This window comes from Helicoverpa armigera, chromosome 28 (genome assembly GCF_030705265.1).
Source record: "Helicoverpa armigera isolate CAAS_96S chromosome 28, ASM3070526v1, whole genome shotgun sequence".
Classification (NCBI taxonomy): domain Eukaryota; kingdom Metazoa; phylum Arthropoda; class Insecta; order Lepidoptera; family Noctuidae; genus Helicoverpa; species Helicoverpa armigera.
Genome location: NC_087147.1, coordinates 4,011,015 through 4,023,366, shown reverse-complemented (window position 1 = coordinate 4,023,366; position 12,352 = coordinate 4,011,015). Strand labels below are relative to the sequence as shown.

Here is a 12,352-nt window from a genome sequence, read left to right as displayed (position 1 = left end):
CATGAAATAACTCCAAGTGCATTCACCTCTGTGACTTTTCTTTTAAATATATTATTTCTTTTGAAATAGAAAGATACACTTTTTTAAATGGGCTTATCACTAATTGAGTCATTCATTGTCCTGTATAAAATTCTCCTAACCTGTAAGACAAGCTCTAAGTCATTGGTTAGTATAGTAATGTATCAAATTGAATGTTAGGATGTTAAATGATAGGGTAGTTTTTTTTAATGTTATAGATTTCCGCAAAGTAACGCCCGATAAAAAAACCGAATCTATTTTAAAAGGTGAACCATAATAAAATAACCTAATTATACTATTTCTACAATCCTAGGTGCGCCCACAATCCTATCAAACAGAACACAGTTCGGCATGGAAGGAGAGAGTGTACGCATAGAATGCGCCTCTCGCTCCGTGCCCAAGCCTGATGACATCCGGTGGTACTTCGAGGGTCGGGAGATCAGCGTTATACAGGATCCGGTAAGTTTTGTGTTTCTGATAAGTGTACCTACTTATTCCTAGTGAAAACATGTAGAATGTTGTGAAGGGTGGGCGTTTTAGGGATTGCGTTTTGTGGAAATTGACTTTCAAAATGTACGGTTTTCAGTTAAATGTTCCTATTGAATTTAAGTTTTGTCCAAATTGACGTTCAAAGTTAAATCTTTTACAGCCTTTTGTAAAGAAATAATGTTGAGTTTTGAGTTATCAGTAGCTATTTAGTACTAGAAGTTTCTTACAGTTTCACTGGCGTCCCCGTTCGGCACTTGGTAAAATGCCTACAACCCTCTCACGAGTTCTTCTAAACAATACTACATTTTAATCTGCTCAGTCGTTTTACCAAGTTATCATAACATACACACTTTGAACTTATAATATCTATTTTACAAAGAATTGGTTTGTGGCCGTTGAGAATTATTAATGCATTATTATATCCAATATCCATTATAATGTCAATGGTCTTATAAAACCAGTTTATTTTTTTGTTTGTAAATATTATTTTATCTTTTTAAGCGAAATGGATTTATTGTTATTATGGAAATAGCTTGCGTCTAACTTGTTTTCAAATTCTAAAATAGATGGACGTTCATTCCTCGACATCCTTGTTAATACTAGAGATACAAAAGTAAATATGTCTTTCGAGCTTTCACGCAACTTTGACATCAAAACTACTAATGCGTTTTCAATGAAATTTTGCACACAAATGGTCTAGATAGTACTGACATATGATATAGGTTACTTTTTAACCGACTGCGAGAAATAGCTCCTTCAGTACATGGGTGGAACCACAACGAATAGTTAGTACTTAATATGAAGCCCATTTTACACCCAAAAAAAGCTACAACACAGGTTTTCTTCCAGGACTATGCGACATTAGAAGAAATATTACCAGATGGCGTGATAAAATCCAGCCTAGTGATAAGAGCGAGCCAGTCTAAACACTATGGACAGTACAATTGTAGTGTCACCAATGAGTATGGAAATGCTAACGCTGCGATTATGTTAAAGCCTTTGAGTAAGTTTTAATGTGTTTGTTTGTCATATTGATTTCGTAGTCCATATAAATAAATAGTAAAGGAATATGAGCACGTATTTTTCCGTTAAATATTGAAGTTCCTCTGTCTCTGCTTTAGAGAATAAAGAGCTTGATTTTGCACATAAGTTACTTTTTTAGAAATATAGAAAATATATTATACAAGCTGTTGATTTGCATCCGTGCCATATTCAAGGAGGTAATTATGCTAATGATTCTCGACCCAAATCAATAAAAAAATTGGTACGTAATTTTTCTTCTTTTTTTTTTCGGAATTCCGTAAATGTCATCTAGCCTTATTTAAACTTGGCGCGTATATTACTGGCGTTAAAACCGTGCTGCACCCTCACACAAACGCAAACACAGAGCATACGCAACGATCACTCATAAATTTCATTCATAAAATTAGATTACTTCGGAAATACCACGACATTACAATGACAAAATAAGCAGTGCATATTAGTTATTTCCCATCTACTGTAATTCCAATCGATTATTTACGTATTGTATGTCCTCCTCCTGAACTATGGCACAAATGCAAATCAACACCTTGTATATTCCGACAACAAAAAAGGAAAAATGCGGACCAAAAATACGAATAAATAAATAAATCATCAGAGACTTAACAGAAAAGTTGGGGTTGTGAAGACTTCTACTTTCCACTTTGCTGGATTCTAGGCCTTATTGTGGAGAAAGAGTTTTATTTCTAAACCAACAATACTATAGAAATTGTTCTGAACTTTACCACCCTTTTAATAACCCTATCTACAGATCCTAATACCCAAATCTTGTTTACAGAAACCCTACCACTCTACATAATTCTGATCGGCGTAACATCAGGCATCATCATCTTCTCGGCTTTCATCATACTAGTAGTCGTCTGCCACAGAAGAAGAAGAAAGAAGGGTCAGATGAATGAGAAGCCTGACGTTACCGTGACGACGGGAGATGTTTATAATAAGGAGAGTGATAGGAGTTCTAATATTAGTGATCTGAAGCTGCAGCTGCCTCAAAGCGATGGGAGCTATGAATTGGTAAGTTTTGGTGGAATTTTAAGTATAGTAGTTAAACTTTTCTTGGTGTATCTTATGTACCTATCTATGTGTAACTAGAATGTAAAGTTCAGTACATAGTACTAGTATGCTAGTTTAAAAAATGTTTAACTTTGTAAACTTGTCAAACGTTTTCACAAACTCATTTCATTTCAAACATGTTTTTTTTTTGTTTTAACTTATTAACCGTGGATGTATTTTTTTAAATATCGCTTTCGCTATACATTATATTATGGTTTCGGTGATACAATCACACAAATTTGCGGTACTGTGTTACCAAAACAAAAATGTTTCTGAAGCAATCTTTTTGCACCAATACATGCTAGCAGTATACTCGCGCTTATGTACCTTTTCTTCCCGAACAAATGTACCTACGCAAATCATTTAAGTTAGTAGAATCTTCCACCTGGTATATAGATACCAAATTCTACAATATTATCCCCATTCACAGGACTACACAAGCTCCGATCGTTCAGACAGCAAGCTGCATGCTGGTCTTCCACTAGCAGGCCCCGTGCCTCTCCCGAACATGAGGCACGACGACCCTCTGATGCAGTTCCGATACAGCAACGACTACTCCGACCCTACGTATAGTGACCCTTACTTTAAGGTAGGTACCAGGTTAAGAGCTTACAACTTACAAGAGGTCAAAGTTTACGCTACTGTGTACCTACTGCCAAACATTTTGGTCAGCCTGATACTGGTCGTATTAATACTACTAAGTATTCATCTTATCAGACTACCGGCCGACTATGATATAAAAATATAAATATATAATAATAAAAGTAGAAATTACGTACTTACATAGGTTTTTGGTTAAAAGAACTGAAATCAGAAGACGCAGGTAATTACTTAAACTTACATATACAATTTCAATTATAGGTACTAGAATTTGATCTATCATTCCCGACATACACTACATTTTATCAACATAAATGAACTATCTAACTAAACAAGTATATTCAGGCCATAACCGTATAAACTGAAAATTACGAACATACACGTAAGAATTGTTTGAAACTGAACACAACCTACAAACTCACAATCAGAACAATGCAAGCAAAGGAATTGAAAATTAATAATAAAACGCAGCAGTGGCCCAGTAGTAATCTTAACTTATGCCTTTAAGTTTCTGTATGTGAACTTGTATGTACAATACTAGCAGTTTTCCGCAGTTCCACCCATGTCTCGAGGGAACTACTTCGAGGATAAAAAGTAGCCTATGTCGTTTCTCAGGCTCAAGACTATAAGTGTACTAAATGCCATTTAAACTGGTTGTGTAATTATGACGCGAACACCCGAAAGAAAAAATTAACTCTACTTTTAGAGTTATATTATTAAGGATAATATCAACAACGCTCTTAAACTGTAATAAAAATATAATCATTGTAATTAACACCTATTAGATATTGTGTGTTTAGGCGGATCCCAGACTACCACGCACTGACTCTGATAGGCGTCTGATACGACGCATATTTATGCGTTATCAGCAACTCCAGTGTTCGAATTTTGTATGTAAACGAAAGTACTTACAAGCGACCTTCAATTGCTCGTGGTAGTGTGGGATATGTCTAAAAAGGCGCTTCTTTTGAGGAAAAAAAAGCTGATTAAAATAACTTGTTTTCGTAAACCTTGTTACACATGAGAAAACATGCGGAATTAAATTTCCTCTTAAATTACACAAGGTAACAGGACGTGGGTAAACTTGTTTTTCTACCGTGTGTTTTTGTCTAGAAAAACAGATTTATCAAAAAAAGTAATCCAAGGAAAATGCTTGGTAATCTTGAACGCCTACAATAATCGCCAAACATCATCTACAAACAAAATAAATCCAGCCTAGATTAAAAGAGATTTACTGTAATACAAAAAAAAGCAATTTTATTCCCAAAACCTAATACGTCGATCAAAATCTAAAATACGGTCGAAAAACTTCAGTAAACCATAACGTTTTTCACTTTATTTTTATTACAAAGAAAAGCCGGGCTAATGTGGCAACAAAGGCCAAAAAACATATTTTCGCAAGCTCAAATTCAGATCAAACTACAAAAGCGAAAAAGAAACCAATTTGACAGTCACAACTTATCTGAAATAATACCTTTGTGTGCACTGTGGGAGTTAGTTCAGTAAACCCACTTGAAACAAATGATTAATTATTTAAAATACTAAACGTTTATAAAGTTGCGTCCTTTTGGTTATGTCCTTTTAGGTCACAAATATGTTTTTTATGTTATGAGATTGACCCCTTTGTATGTCTGTACGTCAGTTCGTCTATCGGCACCGTAGCTTTTAAACGAACGAAACGATTTTAATGTAGTTTATTAATTGAATTCTGGTTTGCAAACGGCAAAGTCTACCGTTATACGTTTCATCAAAATCATCTTGGCTGTTTAAAATCTGCTGTTTTTTCACCAGTTTTCACCTAATCTCTATTTAGTTATAGTATTACAGCAATGCGAATATATTGTTTACTATTCTTTTTTTAAGTAAAGTTATAATGTTATACCAATAATTCTTTCAATATAAATGTTATTGTAATAATTAAGTTAATATACCTTCTGCATTTTCCTACGACATAACCTACTGCGGTAAAATAAAGGTGGTATTACATGTTTCATGGCAGAGCCCCGCGGGCTACGTGTACGACTACCCACAGGGATACGCCCCCCCGCCCCACCTGCGGGTACAGTCGCCCCCCCTCGACCCACCTAGTAGGTAAGTACATGATTATTTTATTTTTATTTTCTTTATTGTGTGGCTTAAAAGGGGATTAAGGGTTCGCACCCACTTAACGCCTCGGTAACTGGGTAGATAAGACAGTGTATAGTGCCATGATTACGGTAAATAGTTTCTATTTTGTTTTAGTTTTAGGTTATAAATCTTAGGATTTGTAGAATTAAAGTGTAGACTCAAAGATTAATAGTAATGAAATCCTAAAAGAATATGGCTTCTAGATTACGTTATAACTACGTTTTTATTTTCATTCAAAATATTTTTAATTTATCAAAAAAGGTTAGTTATAGATCAAGTTAGTTTTAATTTATAAATCAAAAGTAGTTAACTATAGAATATTATTTATAAAATAATAACATTTTAAAATATTTCTCTTAAAAAAAGAAATATTGAGAGAAAACATAAAGTAAAAAACATTACATTTAAATATAATGTAGATAAATGCTATTTACAACATTCATTTATTGAAATAATGTTTGACACAAAACATTTAAAAAGTATTCTGTCGCGATATCTTCCATCAATGTGAGATGGCCTTTATTCGACATGAAAAATGTGGTTCTCTCTAGATTTTTCGTTTAGCTAGTTTTGTGAGATCTTCCAATAGTAGTTTTTATGTGAGAATAAAATAAAATACGTTATTTTTTTCATGTTATTGTCAAGATTTGTCTGACCAGTGAATAAGTTTTATCTCCATATAGTGGTAGAATACAATGTTGGTAGCTTTATTGTCTGTGTTAGCTTAGTCATAGGTGGTTGTGGTTTTAGTTATTTCGAATATAAAAATATATAAAGCTACAGTGGTAGATACGTGTAAACTGCTGTTTACTTGAAATAGTGCCAGATAACATAATTATTTTCATCTGTTTTGAAACAAACCCTAGTATGACGGATATCAGTATGGGTATATAACACTGCATTATGCGACATTAGAAAGCTATAATAGATCTAGTCAAATAACGTGACATTGTTACTCCGAAGGCAGTCATTTGATGACGCATGTGCATGTGAAATTGTATTTTGTGTACTTATCTAGTTTGACTTAGGTATTTAATAAGAGCAGTAACGGCCAGTTTCTTCATCAAAAGTTAAAGTTAAAGTAATGTCTAAAGTTAAAGTAACGGTCAAATTCGTTTTTTCAAGGCTAAAGTGACAGCAAAATTCATAGAAAAATTGAATTTAACCGTTACTTTTACTTTAGACATTACTTTGACTTTTACTTTGGCTTTAACTTTTGATGAAGAAACTGGCTGTAAGTGATGTCCCTTTGTAACCATAGTAGTACCTAGTGCCCGGGAAAGCATTTTTTTTCTATATTCACACAATCCTAGAATACAACATGGTTTCAAAATAACTCCCAACAATATGCTAAAATACTCAACACCACTCCCTAACACACCAAAACTAACCGACAATTTCCACCACCAGGTCTCTTCAAGGATCATTGACGCGAAGCATTGACACTGCCTCAACGCTTCCCTTGTCAGCTGGCAATGGATCGCAAAACAACACTTTACAACGAACGATAAAGTCGGACGAAACGGACGCCATTAATAATTTGGGTCTCCCGGTTGGTGATGGTAAGTTTCACAGAGTAAGAAAAGATGTGTGGAGGTGCCATAATGCAGGGCTGCGGGTTGTTCGAAAGAGATACCGCGGCGCTGGTACATAAAAGGCCTATGACGGAACACGACGGTTTTTAGTCAGTAAGAGTCTGACACTCCCTCACCGCTGCTAACCCACAGCGGGAGGAGTCATTTGATGATGCAGGTAGGTCAAGCGCCTTCTTCTAGGTCAAATTCTTACTATTGGCATGACTAAAACGATCAGTTATGAGTGAATTAAAGAGGCGTTCGGGTGCTTTGGGACTGCTCTCGACGATTTTTGGTATTACAAAAAATGTTCAGGTCCAAAGAAGGCGTATAAGGGCGAAAACAGTAACGTTCCTCGTCCCCCGAACACCCGCATTTTTAGGAGATTTTCCGTTATGGCACCTCCGCTAGTAATTTTGTTTTACATGTTAAGTTCAAAGTAGACGCCGACTAGTTCCCAACTTTAGTTAGAACGTTAAATTGTTGCAGTTAAAATTATTATTGTTTGTTTTAATTGAGACCAGATGTAGTTTAGCATGGTCTGAGTTTCGCAGTAATGTGTTGTGAATTTCAGTAGGTATACAAATAATATTTTTGTAATGCTTGGATTTATTGATGACTGTTTATGACTGAGTTAAAAAGGTCATTTAGGCAATCGCTTCGTGTAATACACTGATACTCAGCTGAATCTGTTTAGGAAATCTACGCCAACATAGTTGGGAAAAGGCTACACAAGTAATGATACTATCTTAGGGTGCTTACATAAAGAAACAGGTTGCCGGTACAGACAAACCTGTACGGGTAGGACAGATCAGTGCAGGTATAATATTTTAATACAATCCTATTGGCTCACTTATAAAAAAACAGGTAAGTTACAACCGGTACCTACCCGTACAGGTTTGTCTGTACCAGCAAACTGTTTCTTTATGTAAGCACCCATAAACATTAAAAGTAAATTGTTGTCCTTTAAAATCTAATTTGCTGAAAGTCAGTTAGGTACGTAACTTATGGTATTAATAGGCTGAAAATATTTGCTTCATATACCTTCTATGTCTTATTTATCTGCCATGTTTGTTAAATAGAAATTATTTTGTTTGTATCAGCATCACCAACGCCGATATACGCCCAGCCTAACACCAAACCGTCGAACGTGGACATTCGATACTCTGCCGCTTACGGCAACCCTTACTTGAGGAATAGTAATATTGGTAAGTTATACTGACTTTTTTTCAATTTGAAGCTTTTCTGCAGTCTTATTATAACTTAAAACAGGTTCCGCCAGAAATTGCACTCGCGTCCTGTGGGATATTATATATTCCTAAAAAAATAGGCTATCTAAAATTGAAAGATTTTTCAAATAGGTTCACATAGGTTCCTAGATCAGCGCCTTCAAACAACTTTAATCAAACAGTGTTAATTTCAATATATTATAATAATAATAATATATTATTCACCAGCTTATACTTCAGTACCTACATTTTCATGTTTCGGTCTGATCGAAATAATTTTACCTCATGTTTATGAATCGTTCTTTTACTATTGAGCTTAAACATACCATAAAATATATCTTATTTCATTTACTACGACTTGTAGTAACTTCTTCGATGTTACTTACTGTAACCCCTAACTACAAACATTACCAACTGTAACCCCTAACTACAGGTTACAACAACCAAGTGCACACAGCGAAGCCAGCGTCCACCCCGGCTCCTCCCCCCTACTCGGCGGTCAGAAACTCAGTGGTGGTACCTACAGGTAAATAGGTGACACGGTGTAACGGGTAAGCGGTATTCCTTATAGAGAATGCTTTACCTTTGTAGTTTTAGGTGACAAAGATTTTGAGTTGAGAGTTTACGCTGAGTTTGTATAACCTTTTGGGTTTTTGTAACCTCCATCTAAGGTTACAATAACTTAAAAGATTATGGTCGACACTTGTTATTTTTTTAATTGCTATTTAAATTAATTAAATTAAACTAACTCCTTATTAAACTACCATGAAAAAATCTCTTAGATATGTATTAACTGAGCGTTTATTTTCAATTCATAGTTTGATTCTATAGAATAGTTTAACACAACTTTGTTTAAGTAAATTCCACCTTTTTCCTTACACTAATAATTTTCTATAATAACATACCTATTTTCACAAATGTAATTTAGCTTAGCTTATTAGGCAATTGACATCTTCTAGTGTAACCGACAGTACACAGTCTTTTTTTTCGCTTTTCTATGAAAAACCTAGTTTGATAGACTTGTCTGGGGCCATAATAATGCAACAAATAAACCACTAAATAAACAATATCGGTCTAGGCTGTCTGCAAAGTTATATTGGCAAGTTCGACCATCGCGGGCTTAATTCAACTCAATTGTTTGTGTTTAGAAACTTGGCTCGAATTACGATCGATCTTAGTAGGGTCTCACACTGCTACGCGCCACGAAAACGGGCGGGCTCTCATATTTTTAACGTTTGCCATAAATGCGAATATTTTTTCAAAGGTATAAAAACTAGCTGCCAGCGGGTTTATCTGTGTCTCTTATTAACTACTTAACTGCATGGCGCATCCGTATAAAGTATACATCCGTACAATTATTAAGCTTACTAAATTCTTTTTTTTAGTGTAGCTGCGTTCAAAAACTACTTAAGTTACGAACTTTGTTTTCGCACAAAGCCATTTTTTTTGTAAATTAGTATATTTCATACTATACATATAATAATTATGCATTAGGTTAGTCTACCCCATGACATGCGTAGTATTATAAATCCTTCGCACCCTAGTAGTATTATTTAAATATACTCTCTGCTCGCTCCACAGCACCGTGGTAGTGTGAGACCCGCTTACACGCTATGTGCTCACAAAGTCGCATAAATCTAATTGCATTCAAACCGGGAGACTTGAATTATTTATTGAGCTTACTCGCTACTTCAGGTAGCGAGCTTTATTTTGTACCATTTGGGAAAGTTACGTTAATATAACAATGTTTTTGCGATAAGTATTGGTGAATTAGAAATTAAAAATTACGTAGTTAATTTATTCTTACGCACATAGGCACAGTTTTACTGGTCAGTTATCTGATAGTTAGGTAATACTATCTGCTAGATAGAATGTTTGTAATTTCTGCCTATTGCTATCGGAGACCTGTGAAACCTAGAGTTTAGAGTCACATAAGTTCATATAGGCTATCAGAGACTGTATCAGTAGTCGGTGAGACTGGCCATTAGGGTCATAATTTTAGATATTAACTATCACAATTTAGCTACTATATTTCCGTTTTTCAGTAGAAAAAGTAAGGTATAAAAGTTAGTGATCCTATTTTAACTAAAAAATCACAACTTACAATGCTACATAATATCAAAATGGCATGTATTCTAAAACCAATTTTCTACTAACCGACATACCGGAAAAGGCTGATTACATAAAATATCCCGTTCAATTTGTTTCCCGTATTAAAAATAATTAATGGCCTCTTCTGCCTTAAGTTGAACGGTTTTTTTTTAATATCACTTAAGCTGATTGTCGTCATTTTTCACAGGTAATAGCAGCCAACCGACGCAAGGTACCCATGTATAGCGAAGTCGGGGTTACGGAGAACATAATGACTAGCGGAGATGTCATAACGCAAAATCTGCTAAGAAAGTAGCGCGCCAAAATGCGGGTGTTCGGGCGACGAAGAACGTTACTGAATCCGCTCTCATACGAATTCTTTGGAACCCAGTCAATCTAAATCTTTGACAGATGTCTCAAGGAAGCCGAATCCGAACGCCTTGTTAGTTGAATAGTAACTGATCGTTTCGGTCACGTTACTTGACCTACAAGAAGGCGCGTGACCTACCTGCCTTATAGCATCTCCGCTATATTTCCTTCCTCCGTGGTGGTTAAAGACTAGTAAGTGAACAATAAGCTGTGTAAAAAGTTGTAAGTGTAACATACTACTTTGTTCCTAAACGACTGAGGTGTATTGTATATACGTTAGTATACGTCAGAAGACTTGTATAAAATTGTTAATAGAAATAATCGAAAAATCGATTTTTAATTGACTTTGACTGGGGTAAGAGAGGTCAATTTCATAGTAGGTGATAGTAGAATTATTATGAAAAATGTATAAAAAAAAATGTCTTAATCTTGTTGATAAATTTTTTGTATTGAGAAATTCTTCTCTCTTGCACCCAGTCTAATAAAATTGTAATGACTTAAATAATTTATTGGATAACGAAAATTACGATACAACGTCGACTTTGTATTTTTTATTTCTGCGTTCAAACGCTTTATTTTGATCGAAAATGAACTATAAAATTCTAAACACAATGTCATGTGTTTTTGTACATTTCTGTAAATACAATGCATGAATAAATATTAAATACCTATTTTAATGATTAAAATATTTTTGTTACAACCTGTATAAAGATCTATACGCATTGTATGAGTACCTGCACACTGCAGACAAAACAATCGGCCGACTAAAAAGTCTCTAGTCTGCGGGTACTCCATGAGTGATTTTATTCAGTTTAACGCTTTTATATATACCTATTTGAACTATATATGATTGCTCAATAGACAAATCGATAGTCGATTTTTAATGATTCCATTTTTTTCCAATGTAGTGTAATTCACTTGTTATGTAAACTATAGGTACAGACTGAAATAAATATTTTATAAATTTTATAGAAAAAACTGTAATGTATCGATTTATGTGCTGTTTAAAAAAAATAACATCTTTGCTGTCGCTTAATAATTTTCAAATTTTACGACAGACTTATTTAGATAGATTAATTGTTTAGCTAAAAATGGTCAATGATGTAGAAAAATCATATTTTCTGTGATAATTATATAGTGAAAAGAAATTAGGATTGCAACTTAATAGTTCCATAATAGTTAAGATTCAGAAGTGTCGACCTTGAATTCAATAGTTTATAATTTATAAATAATTTTATATTTCGTGTGCCACTTTTAATTTTTACTTGCAATAAAGTGTAAATATGAAAAAATATATAAGTTACGGGAAAAGCTTTACATGAAGAAACTTGCACCTCTATATGGGCATAATAATGGCAAAATAACATTTTTTGTTGTTGAAAAAAAAAACACAAAATATATAAAAATATTGCATGATACAGTGTTTGTTCTTTGCATGCGAATATAATTTGTCATTATTTTTAAAATAATTGTAATGATGCTATCACAAATAAAACTTTTGATTTTATTTATTTTGTTGTTTTATTTTATTTCTGCATTGAATTATCTTTGACCTAGCTGTCATTGAACATCGTTGGCAGTCGTTCCACGAAGTCAAAAGCCAGTAAGTCCTACAACCAGTCATACCTAGGGGTATTGGGTTGCCCGGGTAACTGGGTTGAGGAGCTCTGATAAGCACTCGTCTAATTTTAAAGCTCTGGTACTCAGCTGCATCCAGTTAGAATGGAAGCCGACCCCAACATAGTTGGGAAAAGGCTAGGC

General features: G+C 34.4%; 1 protein-coding gene across 4 annotated transcripts in view; it reads left to right on the top strand.

The window, feature by feature from the left end:
• Window positions 1–10,920, top strand: part of LOC110380858 (irregular chiasm C-roughest protein) — an 81,675-nt gene extending 70,755 nt beyond the window's left edge. For 3 of the 4 annotated variants that reach the window (XM_049851502.2, XM_049851500.2, XM_049851501.2), the window contains exons 12-20: window positions 332–477; window positions 1,357–1,510; window positions 2,327–2,562; window positions 3,032–3,190; window positions 5,201–5,292; window positions 6,739–6,890; window positions 8,006–8,110; window positions 8,565–8,657; window positions 10,431–10,920. In XM_049851502.2, coding sequence (XP_049707459.2) covers window positions 332–477; window positions 1,357–1,510; window positions 2,327–2,562; window positions 3,032–3,190; window positions 5,201–5,292; window positions 6,739–6,890; window positions 8,006–8,110; window positions 8,565–8,657; window positions 10,431–10,468 — 1,175 coding nt within the window. In that variant the 3' untranslated portion in view covers window positions 10,469–10,920. Of the gene's footprint in view, window positions 1–331; window positions 478–1,356; window positions 1,511–2,326; window positions 2,563–3,031; window positions 3,191–5,200; window positions 5,293–6,738; window positions 6,891–8,005; window positions 8,111–8,564; window positions 8,683–10,430 lie in introns of all 4 variants that reach the window. The other variant, XM_049851503.2, reaches the window with a different exon arrangement.
• Window positions 10,921–12,352: the final 1,432 nt, after the last annotated feature.